Raw genomic sequence first — 12592 nt, 5'->3', positions numbered from 1 at the left:
CGGCGCGGCTGGAGGAGGAGGGCAGCAGAGAGAGGAGACAGACCGAGCAGAGCGGGAGGAGAAGCGGCCAGCCGGCAGAGCTGCAGCGGCCCATCAGCGGAGCGTCTCACCCCCGATGAAGCGTCACGGACCCGGCCGCACACCCGGCTCTGCGCGGGGGGCCCGGAGCTAAGGCGCATGTACCTGTGCTCTCCTCACAACTTCTCCTCCGCAGACTCCTCTTTTATTATCAGTACTATTACTGTCCTCCCTCCTGCATTTCATCCTCACCCTCCTCTTCATCATGGTGCTGGGCAAAGTGCGGGCCCTGGCCATCTACTTTGACAGTCTGAACGAGAACAACCTGCCGGTGTTCTCCGGCGGGGACCTGGTGTCGGGGCGCGTGGTGGTGGAGGTGACCGGGGACGTGCGCGTCAAGAGCCTGGACATAACGGCGCGGGGAGTCGCCAAGGTCCGGTGGACCGAGTCGAGGAACGCCGGGGCGAACACGGCTTACACCCAGAACTACACCGAGGAGGTGGAGTACCTGCACCACTACGACACCTTGATAGGAGAGGAGAGAGGTAAGACAGGCAGACAGACAGAGAGGACGGGTCTCTCCATCTTTAACCACCGCTGCTGGTATTGTGATGCAAACTTTTTTTTTCCTGACAGGAGTGTGTGTTTGATAGGATAGGAAAACTTTATTGACACAGGAATGTGTGGACAAAACAGAAAGAGAGAGAGAGAGGGAGAGAGAGAGAGAGAGAGAGTCCCCCCAAAATAAAAGTGGTGCTGATGCAACAGCTGATCTGTGAGGCGATACATCTCCCCTCCGTCCTCCGCCTCACACACACACACGCACGCACGCACGCACACACACGCACGCACACACACACCGACATGTTGACTGTCAGGAGAAAGAGAGAGATTGGGTTCAGTTCTGGTTCTGCATCCTGATATCTTAAGTCGGCTGCAGAGAGGAGGAAGAGGAAGAGGAGGAAGAGGGGGAAAAAAAAAAGTTGCAGTCCGCGTGTGAAAGAGCATAAAAATCGAATTCGAACGACGACGCGGTTCGATGTTCGGCCGCAACATTCACACGAAGTGACGGGAAATGAACGTTTTTCACTGATGACATCCTGAAGTGGGCTCAGCTCAGCCAACTCCCTTTGTTAGAAGCGGTTCAAACCTGTTCAGAAACTGCCAGAGAGGGAGGGGAGGACCCTGCTGACTCTGTGTGTGTGTGTGTGTGAGTGTGTGTGTGTGAGTGTGTGTGTGGGATAACATCTCAGCTGCTGTAGTTTAAAGTCTCTCCACCACTTCCTCCACCTGTGTTCTGTGTTTGTACTTGTTCATGCAAATGAGCGTCACAGAGACAGTTTGATGGAAATGAAGCGGCTCAGACTATCACCTGCAGCCTCTCACCAGCCTTTGTTCTGGACCCGGCTATAACCTGTGTGTGTGTGTGTTCAACTAACCCTTAAAAAGTTACACAAAAACACAAAAACAATGCACTTTTTTTGTAGTCGTCAGCTTGATAGGAACAGAGTCTTTTGTGGATCGAGAGTGTTTTCTTTTTTAGCAGCAGACATGACTAATCAATGAGCAGAACCAGCTGACTAACGACATGAGAATGAGGTCATCAGAGGGCCTCCAGTTGAGGAGGTCTGATATAAACTGTAAATTATTCAAAAGGAGCAGAGAGACAAAGCGCCGGACGAGTTCTTCCCTCGTCGTCTGGAAAGAAAAAAAGGAGGATTTCATCGACTTCTTGCGTCGTGTTGGTTTTGGTCGGGGACGGACGACGGAGGGGTCGGAGGTCAAGAGGAAGTGAAACGATGTGGGAGAGTTATCTGGTGTCTCCGGAGGGTTTTGGTCGCGTCACGTCATCCTCTTCAGCAGGTTTAGTGTCAACTGTGTGCCAGAGTTTTTTTAAAGGAAGATTTCGCTCAAAACCTCGACGTCGTGCTGAAGAAAAATAAAGTCCACAAAACATTTTCTGGAGCTCTCAAAGCAAAACTAATTCTCATAAATTCTCCTGAACAGCTGAAGCAGCTGGATAATTGTTTTAAAATGTAAAAAAAAAAAATACTTTCATGGCTCTGAATTGATTTTAAAAGACGTTACTGGAGCTCGTGCACCCACGTCAGACTTTATCAAACAACATCTTGTCTAATGAATTTGGGATCTCGATTCTTTCGGAGACTTTAATTGTTGTTTTTTAAGTTTTAAAACAAGTCTCCATCTGCTTCAGCTGCTCAGGAGAAACGCTGCAGCTCTGATTAGCTGTGAAATGTTTTGCGGACGGACGAAACTTTGCCTGAGTTTAGCTTCAGCGTGAGGTTGAGGGGATAATGACTGAACTTTTTTTTAATTTTGGGGTGGACTTTTCCTTTAATTGCATCACTGGAGCTGAACTGATCAAGCAAAAGGAAGAAACTCCTCGAGGTTTTAAGGTCATTTAGGTAAAGTTTCACTACTTTATTTTTAAATACAAACAACTTGAAGTGTTCTGTATCAAAGCTGCTTGTAATCAGGTTATTTATGTCTTAAAAAAAATATCAAAATTCCCAAATGTATGTATCACCTTTGGCTTCAAACATCCAGAATCAGACAGGCTGTAGAAGTTCACATAATTATCTTTAATCTGTTGATTCGTTTAGTCTGAGAAAACATTCATTTAAAGTTCCTAAATCCCAACGTGACGCCCTCAAATGTCTCGTTTTGTCCGACCGACAGTTCAAAACCCCCAAAATATTAAAGTTTATCGTCACTCGAGGTGAAGAAAAGCAGCACTTTCTCACATTTTAGACCAAAAAAAAGGACGAGTCATGCGAGAAAACTCCTCTAAACGGATCTCACGTGCGCTTTTCTTTGCTTTTATCAATCGGCTGACGAACTTGAACTTGAAACGCTGCTTTTGTGGATGTTTTTCAGGTGACGTGTTTCTTTGTCTTTGCTGCTTGTTGAAGAATAAAAACCCTCCTGACTGTCCCACTTTCTCTCTCTTCTGTCATCACTGATCTCCTTTTCAAGTCTGTGCGTGACAGCCTCGGGTCTACCTGGAGTTCACAGTCAGTAGTGTAACACCCTTCCTCCCCTCCTCCCCTCCTTCCTCCCCCCCCCCTCTTAACCCTCTCAGGCGACACACCACATGGTTGTACAAATGTGGGCGGGGGCTTGCGAGGGGGGGCCGAGCCAATCAGGGCCCCCGGCTGTTATTCGTGTCACGCTCTCGTCCAATGAGAGGCCGAGTTGTAATGCTGTGCGTTGGAGTTTCCAGCTGAAGGAAGCTGCTCAGTCTGGTTCATACCGGTCTGCTCCTGCTCTGCTGCGCTCTGTGTTGCCGGTGACTTGACGCGCACACGCACACACACACACACACACACACACACACACATACATATGGATGTGAGCTGTTTATGACAACTCTCACACCAAACATGCGAGCACACACACACACACACACAGTCAGACACACAGACAGTCAGACAGATGCAGGCTGAGCAGTGCTGAGCTGGCAGGAAGCAGCAGGCCTGACTGGAGACGTACACAGAAACATTTGAAATACAAACAAAAACAGCAGAAATGAGGAAGTTGATAGAGGTCATGTTCACAGGGTGTGTTGTGCTGCAGCAGCTCCTCGCCACGTCGGTTCACAGCCGCACCGACACTGAGTCTATTCACCGCACGCAGCAGCCGACGTGACGTGAATGTGTCGGTTCTTAACTTTTTTTATCAGTTTATCTCCTGACGTACGGAGGCCCAGGGGGGACACGGTGGGATATCTTTAAAGGTCCAGTTTGTGAGGATGTTTTGAGTCTCTTTCCCAACTTTCTCACCTATTTCGGTGCAAACAGGAAACTTTCTCACCGGCACGCAAAAGTTCTGCTGCTCACACGCTTGTGATGACATGTTTTTGTTTTGTTTTTCGCCTCTTGTCTCTTGTTTTGATGAGCTTTGTCTTACTTTCGCGTTATTCCCCCATCCTAATAACTTAATGATAATAATACAAACTTTATTTATATTGAACCTCTCATGGAAAGGTGCAGCACCAGGACGGGATGAAAGAAAACACACAAAAAAGAAGAAGTAACAGGTTAAAAAAAACAAAAACAGGTTTTACAGGCTAGCCGGCTAATTAACAGAATCGTTAGTGTCATCTGTTGCTAAGCAGAAAATACTACATAACGTGTTTTTCCTTTACATTTTGTGACCTCACGTGCAGAGGGAAAACACGAGAATCAAACTGACAACCTTCGTCTTTCGTCTCAAAACGTGGCTCCTACATTACCCACAATGCAACTCAGCCACACAGCGACGTCTCTCAGTTTATCAGATAACATGCAGCGTTCCTCTGGAGCCACAAAAGACTTTATACTAGTTATTTCACGTATGAAACACGTCCATGAATCGGAGCAATAACTGATGACGGATTAAAAATGTCCTCTCCAGCAGAGTTCAAGATGGCGTCTTCACACTGTTTGTTTTGTCCAAAACCCCCCAAAATATTCAGTTTCCTGTGAAATAATCGTAGAAAAGCAGAAAGTCTTCGTGTTCAGAGGCTGAAATCTGCATGAAAAGTGAAGTTTCAGATGTGAAAACAGCTCGCTGCAGCTCTGATGTGGGTGTTTTTTCTGCGCTTACTCTGCTCTGTATTCTCTTCTTACATGCCTCTAACAGTCGGAGATAAACCCGCCGAGGTGAAGTGATACGTCCTTTGTGTAATAAGTGTCTTTTTTGTGCGAAACGGAGCGCAGGTGTGTGAAAGAAAACGTCTTCTTTGTGTTTCCAGACGAGGACTGTCCGGAGGAAGGGCTGACTGTTCTGCACGCCGGCCTGCACGAGTTTGCCTTCAGCTTCAACCTGCCTCAGATGTGAGTACATTTACTCGAGTACTTTCTCCTACCGTTTACTTCTGCTCGACTAGATATAACCGGCGGTTTTCCGCACGTGTAACGACGCCGCCCCCCTCTTAAAAACAACACGGTCTCGTTTCTCATCCTTCTGTTTGGACACATTTTCAGTTTGCACATCGAAAAACTGGACTGGAAATACCAGAAATGCAGAGAGAGGAAAGTTCCCCCTCGCGGTTGTACTGGAACAGTTTGTGTCGGTAAAAACAAGATGTAACCGGTCTTACTGAATAAATGATGATGTGCATGATCAGCCGTCCACGACTTAATTAATCGGCAGCTACTTTGATAATTAATTAATCGGTTTGGAGTCGTAAATCTCAGATTCCAGCCTCTTAAATGTGAATATTGTTGTGGTTTCCATCATGTTTTCCATCGTTTGAGCTCTTAAAATGACAAAGTTAGCTTCTTCTGCAATGGTTTAATAGCAGGAGAATCAGCTCAATCAGCCTTTTTGATCGCCATCAATCAATTAATTGATATTCACACAACTGGAATGGATGGAAACAGGTATTAATTTGTGGTTTTTTTGCGGATTTTCTCGACATTTTGGCTGAAATTTGTGCCAAATTTGGATGGAAACTCGACGCCCCAAAGATATCAAACAACCATTGATTCACAAAAGATGCAAAGTTTGAAATACAATATAGTATTCATGTACCAGAACTTTGTTTTTCCGGACCTGACGACCCCTCACACGTATCTGGGGACCCTTTGGAACGCCTCGTACCCTAGATTGGGAACCACTGGACTAAACTATTGAGACAATCTATTAATATTACAGACAAACAGACGTTTTGCTGCAGAATGAGTACTTTTACTACAGACACTTTGAGTACATTTAGCTGTTTTTATCCCACACCTTCCATAGTTGTAACCTTGTTGTATTTGTACTGTAACAGTGAATTTCCAGAGTCATTTATAGCACACGGCCGCAGACCACCCTCGCTTCCTAACACTCTCGCTTCCTGCTGCCCTTCCTCTCGTCTGTCAGGGCTCTGGCCACTTCCTTTGAAGGGAAGCACGGCAGTGTGAGGTACTGGGTGAAAGCTGAGCTGCACCGTCCGTGGCTGCTGCCGGTCAAAGTGAAGAGAGAGTTCATTGTGTTCGAGCACATCGACATCAACACTCCCCTGCTGCTGGTAGGATCGCTGCACACAGTCCTGTTGATTTAACACATTTCTGGAAATGTCCTCGTTCGCTGTCAGGAGGAAGAGAAGACTGGTACCACTCTTATGTGTGGCTTAGCTTAGCATAAAGACTGGAAACAGAGGGGAACAGCTAGCCTGATGAGAAAAAGATGCAATAACGACATAGAATCTTGTTTTATTTAGGGAGCAAGGCGGCAAAAAAAATCGATCAGAAAAAGAAAAACATGTTGCGTCTTGTTTATTTAAAAGCTCAGACGCACCAATCCGACATCGAAACACTCGCTGAATGTTGGGTTGTCTCATGTCGTTGTTGTTCATGTTGTTCTCAGCCAGAAAGTTGCACTTGAACACATCGCAGAGACGACAGCTGAGGGCCAACTAGTTCCTGTGTGAGAGGAAATATTACTCCAGACCACCAGGAGGTCATAGTCTTTATTTTTGTCTTTCAAAGACGTGACAAATAAACTTGTAGTCGATAATATGTCTGATAAAATGGCGAATACCTAAACAAACATCCCCTTCATGGTAACGATTATGCTAAGTAGCTGTTCCCTCTTGTTTCCAGTCTTTATGGGAAGCTAACAGGCTGCTGGGTGTCTTCTTCTCCGTCTCAAAGCAAGAACGTGATAAAGTGTATTTCCCTAAAATGTGGGGCTGCTCCTTTAAGAAGGCAGGAGTGGAGGTGGTGTTTGTGCTGAAGCAGGTGTTTGTGTGTGAACAGGCCCCTCAGGCTGGGACGAAGGAGAAGACTCTGTGCTGCTGGTTCTGCGCCTCGGGCCCGATCTCCCTCAGTGCCAAGATAGAGCGGAAGGGCTACACACCAGGTGAGCCGCACCTCCTCCTCCTCACTCCTCCAGCTCTTCCTCTTCTTCTTCTTTGCTTTTTTCACTTACTTCCCTTCTCTCTCAGTCTGACAGACTGATCTCTTCTCCCTTCTCTCCAAGGCGAGTCGATCCAAATCTTCGCCGAGGTGGAGAACTGCTCGTCCCGCGTCGTGGTGCCCAAGGCCGCTCTGTACCAGACCCAGACGTTCTTCGCCAAGGGCAAGGGCAAGCAGATCCAGCAGCTGGTGTCCAACCTGAGAGGAGACCCTCTGCCGCAGGGCAAGAGCCAGAGCTGGGAGGGCAAACTGCTCAAGATCCCCCCGGTGTCGCCCTCCATCCTGGACTGCCCCATCATCAGGGTGGAGTACGCCCTCGTGGTGAGTCCACCACGGGTCTTAAAGCTGCTATGAGTAGAATCTGACCCAGAAACTATGAGACATGTATTAACAAACTAATTACCCATTAATACTGCTCTAAAACAACTAATACCATGTTAATAACACCCAAAAAACTACTAATACATGTAAATAACTCATAATAAAACACTAAAACTACTAGAAACACATTAAAACTACTTATAACCTGTAATTGAGGTACAAAAAGTAAATAATAACACAGTAATAATACTAATAACTCACTGCCAAAACACTTTAACGATTAAAAAACCTGTAATTATGGCCCAAAACTTATGATAACATTATTATAATGCTAATAACTCACTAACAAAAGGACTAAAGCTACTAATAACTAGCTCATAACACAATAATCTAACAGCAACATATATATATAAAAAACACCAATAACTCATTAATAACAGACTTGAAGTTATAATAACAGATTAAATCTATTAATTACAATTAAAAACACATTAAAAATACTTATACGTTTTTATGAATGCACAAAAATCTGATAACAGCGTATTTATAACACTTATTACTCATTTGTAAGCCTTAAAAACACGTCCAGTGACTGATTAAAACTATTGATAGCATATTTATAACACTAATAACTCACAAATAAAGCACTTATGCATTATTAGCACTACTAATAATGCATAAAAGAATGCTAGTAATCTGCTATCAACACACAAAAACTATTAATAATCCCTTTTAATGCACAGAAACTAATGTAAACATGGTGTTAACTCGCTGATAAAGCACTTTAAACCAGTGATAACACATTAAAGGTCCTAATAATGCAATAAAAACTACTATTAACATTCTATAAACACTGAACAATATTCAGCACAGTGTTAAGAAGGGGCTGTTTGGGGGAAAGTGTGACATTTTTAGAATAAGTAGGTCAGGGATGATTGAGGAGGGTTCCTGAAGTGTTCCCACCACTTGTTTTAAAAGGCTGACAGCTCGTTGAGGCTGCAGACGGTCGTTCATGTGTATATGAAAATACTTTGTCACCTCGGGCGCTGAATTTCCCCGACTTGAACAGGTCGAACCGGCTTCTGTTCAGACAGAAATGTTTGCTGACACGTTTTGTGCGTCTGCAGGTGTACGTGGACGTCCCCGGCGGGTTGAATTTGTCTCTGTCGTTGCCCCTGGTGATAGGGACCATACCTCTCCACGCCTGCAGCAGCCGCACCTCCAGCATCAGCAGCAACTGCAGCACCCTGAGCTGGCTGGGCCTGCAGGACAGACTCGAGGGTACGCAGAGCAAACACAGGCGTGCACGTTCTCTCTTTTTCATGTGCACACAGCACGTGAGGATCTCTTACGCTCGTCTGTTTTATTGCAGCGCCGCCGAGCTACAGCGATCTGGAAATATCAGAGACTCAAAGGCGGGACTGTCTGCAGGGCTGTGATAGGTCTGACGGGGAGGGAGACGACCCAGGATCTCTGCTCACATACATCACAGAGTTCAGATATCTGCCGCCGCCACTCTACTCCGAGGTACGGTTCACACGCACGCAGAGCCACAATCTCACAGGAACCACACAGGAACCACACGAGCCTCGTTCAGATTAAAATCTGCTCTTCAGGAGAGTCCTGGGCATGAAAACAGTGATACAGCAATTCATAAAAACACCACGAACGGATTCAGACGGCAGTCAAACTGTGAAAGAGTGCAATGTGCTCAAAATGTACATTAAAGATGCAATAAAAAATATGAAATGAACAGTTAAGATGTCATGAAAAAGGGTCAAATCTCAGTGAAGAGGCAAAAAGAGTATAAATAAAAAAAGTTATGATGCAATAAAAACTATAAAATATACAATTTGGGCGCCGACTAGATCTTAAAATGTTACAATGGAATGAAAACTATAAACTGTTCAGTCAAGATGCAGTAAAAAGTATAAATACAGTTATGATACGATGAAAAAGAAGCTGTAAAACACACAACATGTACAGCAAGTTTCAATTAACGAATGATAAAAAAGTTACAACTAAGATGTTTAAAACAGTCGAACATGTCCAGTTAAGATGTAAAGAAAGTTTCAAATGTCCAGTTAAGATATAGAAAAAGTACACAATGTACATTTAAGATGTAAAGAAAGAACACAATGTCATTCAAGATGTAAAAGAACTTATAAAATGTACAGTTCAGATGTAAGGAAAAGTACACAATGTCCACCTAAGATATAGAAAAAGTACACAATGTCCACCTAAGATATAGAAAAAGTACACAATGTCCACCTAAGATATAGAAAAAGTACACAATGTCCACTTAAGATGGAAAGAAAGTACACGATGTACCGTTTACATGTAATAAAGAAAGTACAAAAATTCAAGTTTGTAAAAGAAATTACAAAATGTCCATTGAAGGGACGATTAAAACAGTATAAAATGTACATCTTGATAAAGAAAAATATATATATAACATGTCCAGTTAGGCTGAATACACAAATATGATGTTCTGTCTAAAAGAATGTAAGGAACATTCTGTTCAGGTTAAACAAACATGATATAACGTGATGATCTGTGAGCCTCAGAGGTGCCAACAGGGGGATTTTGTTCCCTGGCTGTTTCCAGTCTTTACTCTAAGATAAGCTAAGCTAAGCTAACCTGCTACCTTTAGATATCATCCAGAAGGTGCAGCCTATATCTTAAAAAACATCAAGCTCTTTTTTGTCTCATTTGAAAGTTTGTGAGTTTGTTAAATTGACTCCAAACTAGATTTGAGTTCACGAAGTGGAGCACGGTGTAAATTGTAGCTTTTGCTTCACGTTAATCGTCTTTACTTGACCTTCTCTTCAGACTTTGTGGGTTTTTATTTAGCCCTCCGTCAGCAGCCTGTAAACACGCAGCTCCGTCTCTGTGCCCCCCCCCTCCCCCCCCTTCAGGTCGACCCTTACCCCGACCCCGTGGAGGTGTGCGGGGCCGCGGACGTCAGGAGACCCGACACGTGTCCGTCCCGCTGAGGAGAGCTCGTGAGCTCAGAGGGAATTCTGCACAAACAACATACCGTCACCCTCAGCTCCAGGCCCGCATAGCCAGCTTCTCACCAGATTATATATCACGATAAATAAGGCTATACCCTCCCTGACCTGGGAGAGTCAGCTGAGAGAGTATTCGGTGACCATTGACATATGGACCAGGGGTTTCGAGCCACGCTGGATCCTCCATATCCTGTGCTCAAGACGAGGAGAATAAAAAAGTTCTCCCTGACACCACTGTGTGACTCTGACAAGGCAGATAACAGAGGTGGTCAGGAGACGCCTCCTCCTTCCTCACAGTGAATTTTGCACATACCGTTATTACTGTTTTTCTATTGGTGGGTTTTATATACTGCAGATTGCCGCAGGCCTATATGCTACAGTAGATTCTGTCCACATGCTCTCTAATCTAAAATGGCACATTTTTGAAAAAAAAAAAAAAACAGGACAAAAGCTATCACCAGTTTAAATGATAGTTTGAGCTGGTGACCGTCGGCGTCACCAAGCAGAACTTCAGGTGGAAACTGTCTCGTTCTGTGAACAAAGCAAAAAAAAAAAACACAGGAGACGGGAGAAAAAAGCAGACGAATTATGTTTCTGATGATTAAACGACCACCTCGAGCACTTACGCTCAAGTTGTGTGCGATTGTGTGTGTATGAAAGAGAGTGTGTGTGTGTGCGAATGTGTGTGTGTGTGTGTGTTGGTTTAAATGACCAGGTATAAAACCCAAACAGGGTGTCGAGAAAAAGCACAAACTCCGACCAACCGATACAAAGTACCACAAGTCGCCTGTTGGTTTCTGAACTAAAAGCTTCTCTCGCTGTAGATTTTTCTAAACGTGGATGTTAAGAAGCTTCGTGCTTTTTGCGATGAAAAGAGAAAAATAAATAAAAAGAATGACAAAGTGTAAAAGATAAATGTTTACAGATGAATATATCGAATTGAGAATGTTGCTCAGACATGACTTCTTCCACCTAAAACTTCAAAGTGCAATATATTTTTGTATTTTTGATTTTTTTTTTTTGCACTAGTTTTTCATATACTCTGTTGCTGTTTATTCCATTTCTGTGCATTATATATTATTGTCATGATCTTACTGCTGTCATGATCAACTTTTGATAAAATAAAAAGTTTATTTTATAAAATAATGAGACGCCTGTAGTGTTTTTCATCAAGTCCTAACATTCTTGATACTGTTTGCTGTGAAACACCAGCCAACCTGGCATTGATGGGTCAGTAATTATAATCTCATGTTGAGTAGACAATTACAGAACTTTATTGAACTGCATCAAACTCTTTGCGTCATAGCTCATTAAATTCTGAAACCACAGACATGACACACTTGTTTTTAGGTCCACCATGACTTACACTTCCTAAGGATATCCTTAACTGTGTGGTGCATTGCAAAAGATTTGCATTAACCAGTTTAAAAGATCATAGAAAAAAAATAACTCCTCATACCGACAGAACCTGCCTGAGAATCTTCATGTTTTTAAGTTTAATTCAGTATAAAAGTCATCCATTGATAGTTGTCTGTACATCCATGGGTAAAATACAAAGACGTACTGCTAATAGCTAATTCGGCATACTTTTAATGGCGATACTTTGCCAAAATGTGAATGAAAATCGTCTCAAAAAGACCAGGATCAAGCCAACAGAGTAACTCAATGCTTCTCAAATGGGGGCATTGGCGCCCCTAGAGGTACTTTGGAGTTCTGCAGGAGGGGCGTGAGATTTATTAATTTTCAGAATGTGTAAAAATTCCTGAAATAATTAAACTATAATACGTTCAATACAAAATGTAAAAGGTCGGTTTGAGAAATAACATTTTACATGTCATAAATATGGTCAAATGTAATACATTAGCCTAAAATAGATGCACAGACATAGTCATAAATATTGTGTTTTATTTTGAAGAGTTCATGGTCTTGAAAGGAAGCGATGTGGTTGCCAAGTCTGCTTATTATAAGCGACCTAGAGCTTTTTTTCTTTAAAGTAGCTTTCAAATGTTGCTGGTTGTGTTTTTCTCTCCCTGTTGATGCTTTAATTCAACAGTGCAATATTTCTTAACAGTGTAATGTATTTATACGCACACCAGCATTCTTCTGTTGTTGTGCTGGGTTGCCTGTATTTTGTAGTTTGTTTTGTTGACGCCTGTTCCTTGCACACCTTAATTTGAAGCCCTTTTAATTTTATTGCACATTGTATAATGACAACAAACTCTCTAATGTCTAATCTAATCTCTCCTGCCCTTGTACACAGCACAAACACGACTGACATTTCAAGGAAATGAACAGAGTTTCTTAGAAACTTCACTACAATGCCCGAGACAA

General features: G+C 43.3%; 1 protein-coding gene across 1 annotated transcript; it reads left to right on the top strand.

Moving 5' to 3' along the window:
• Positions 1-11407, top strand: arrdc3b (arrestin domain containing 3b). The gene is made up of 8 exons (XM_030436470.1): positions 1-563; positions 4775-4856; positions 5890-6037; positions 6768-6870; positions 6991-7247; positions 8375-8528; positions 8620-8774; positions 10166-11407. Exons 1-8 carry the CDS (start codon positions 284-286, stop codon positions 10241-10243), a joined length of 1257 nt encoding a protein of 418 aa, XP_030292330.1. The 5' UTR covers positions 1-283; the 3' UTR covers positions 10244-11407.
• The last annotated feature ends 1185 nt before the right edge of the window (positions 11408-12592 follow it).

This window comes from Sparus aurata, chromosome 12 (assembly GCF_900880675.1).
Source record: "Sparus aurata chromosome 12, fSpaAur1.1, whole genome shotgun sequence".
In the NCBI taxonomy this organism is placed as follows: Eukaryota; Metazoa; Chordata; class Actinopteri; order Spariformes; family Sparidae; genus Sparus; species Sparus aurata.
Note: the sequence above shows the minus strand (reverse complement) of the source record. Positions and strands in the feature narration are given on the sequence as shown.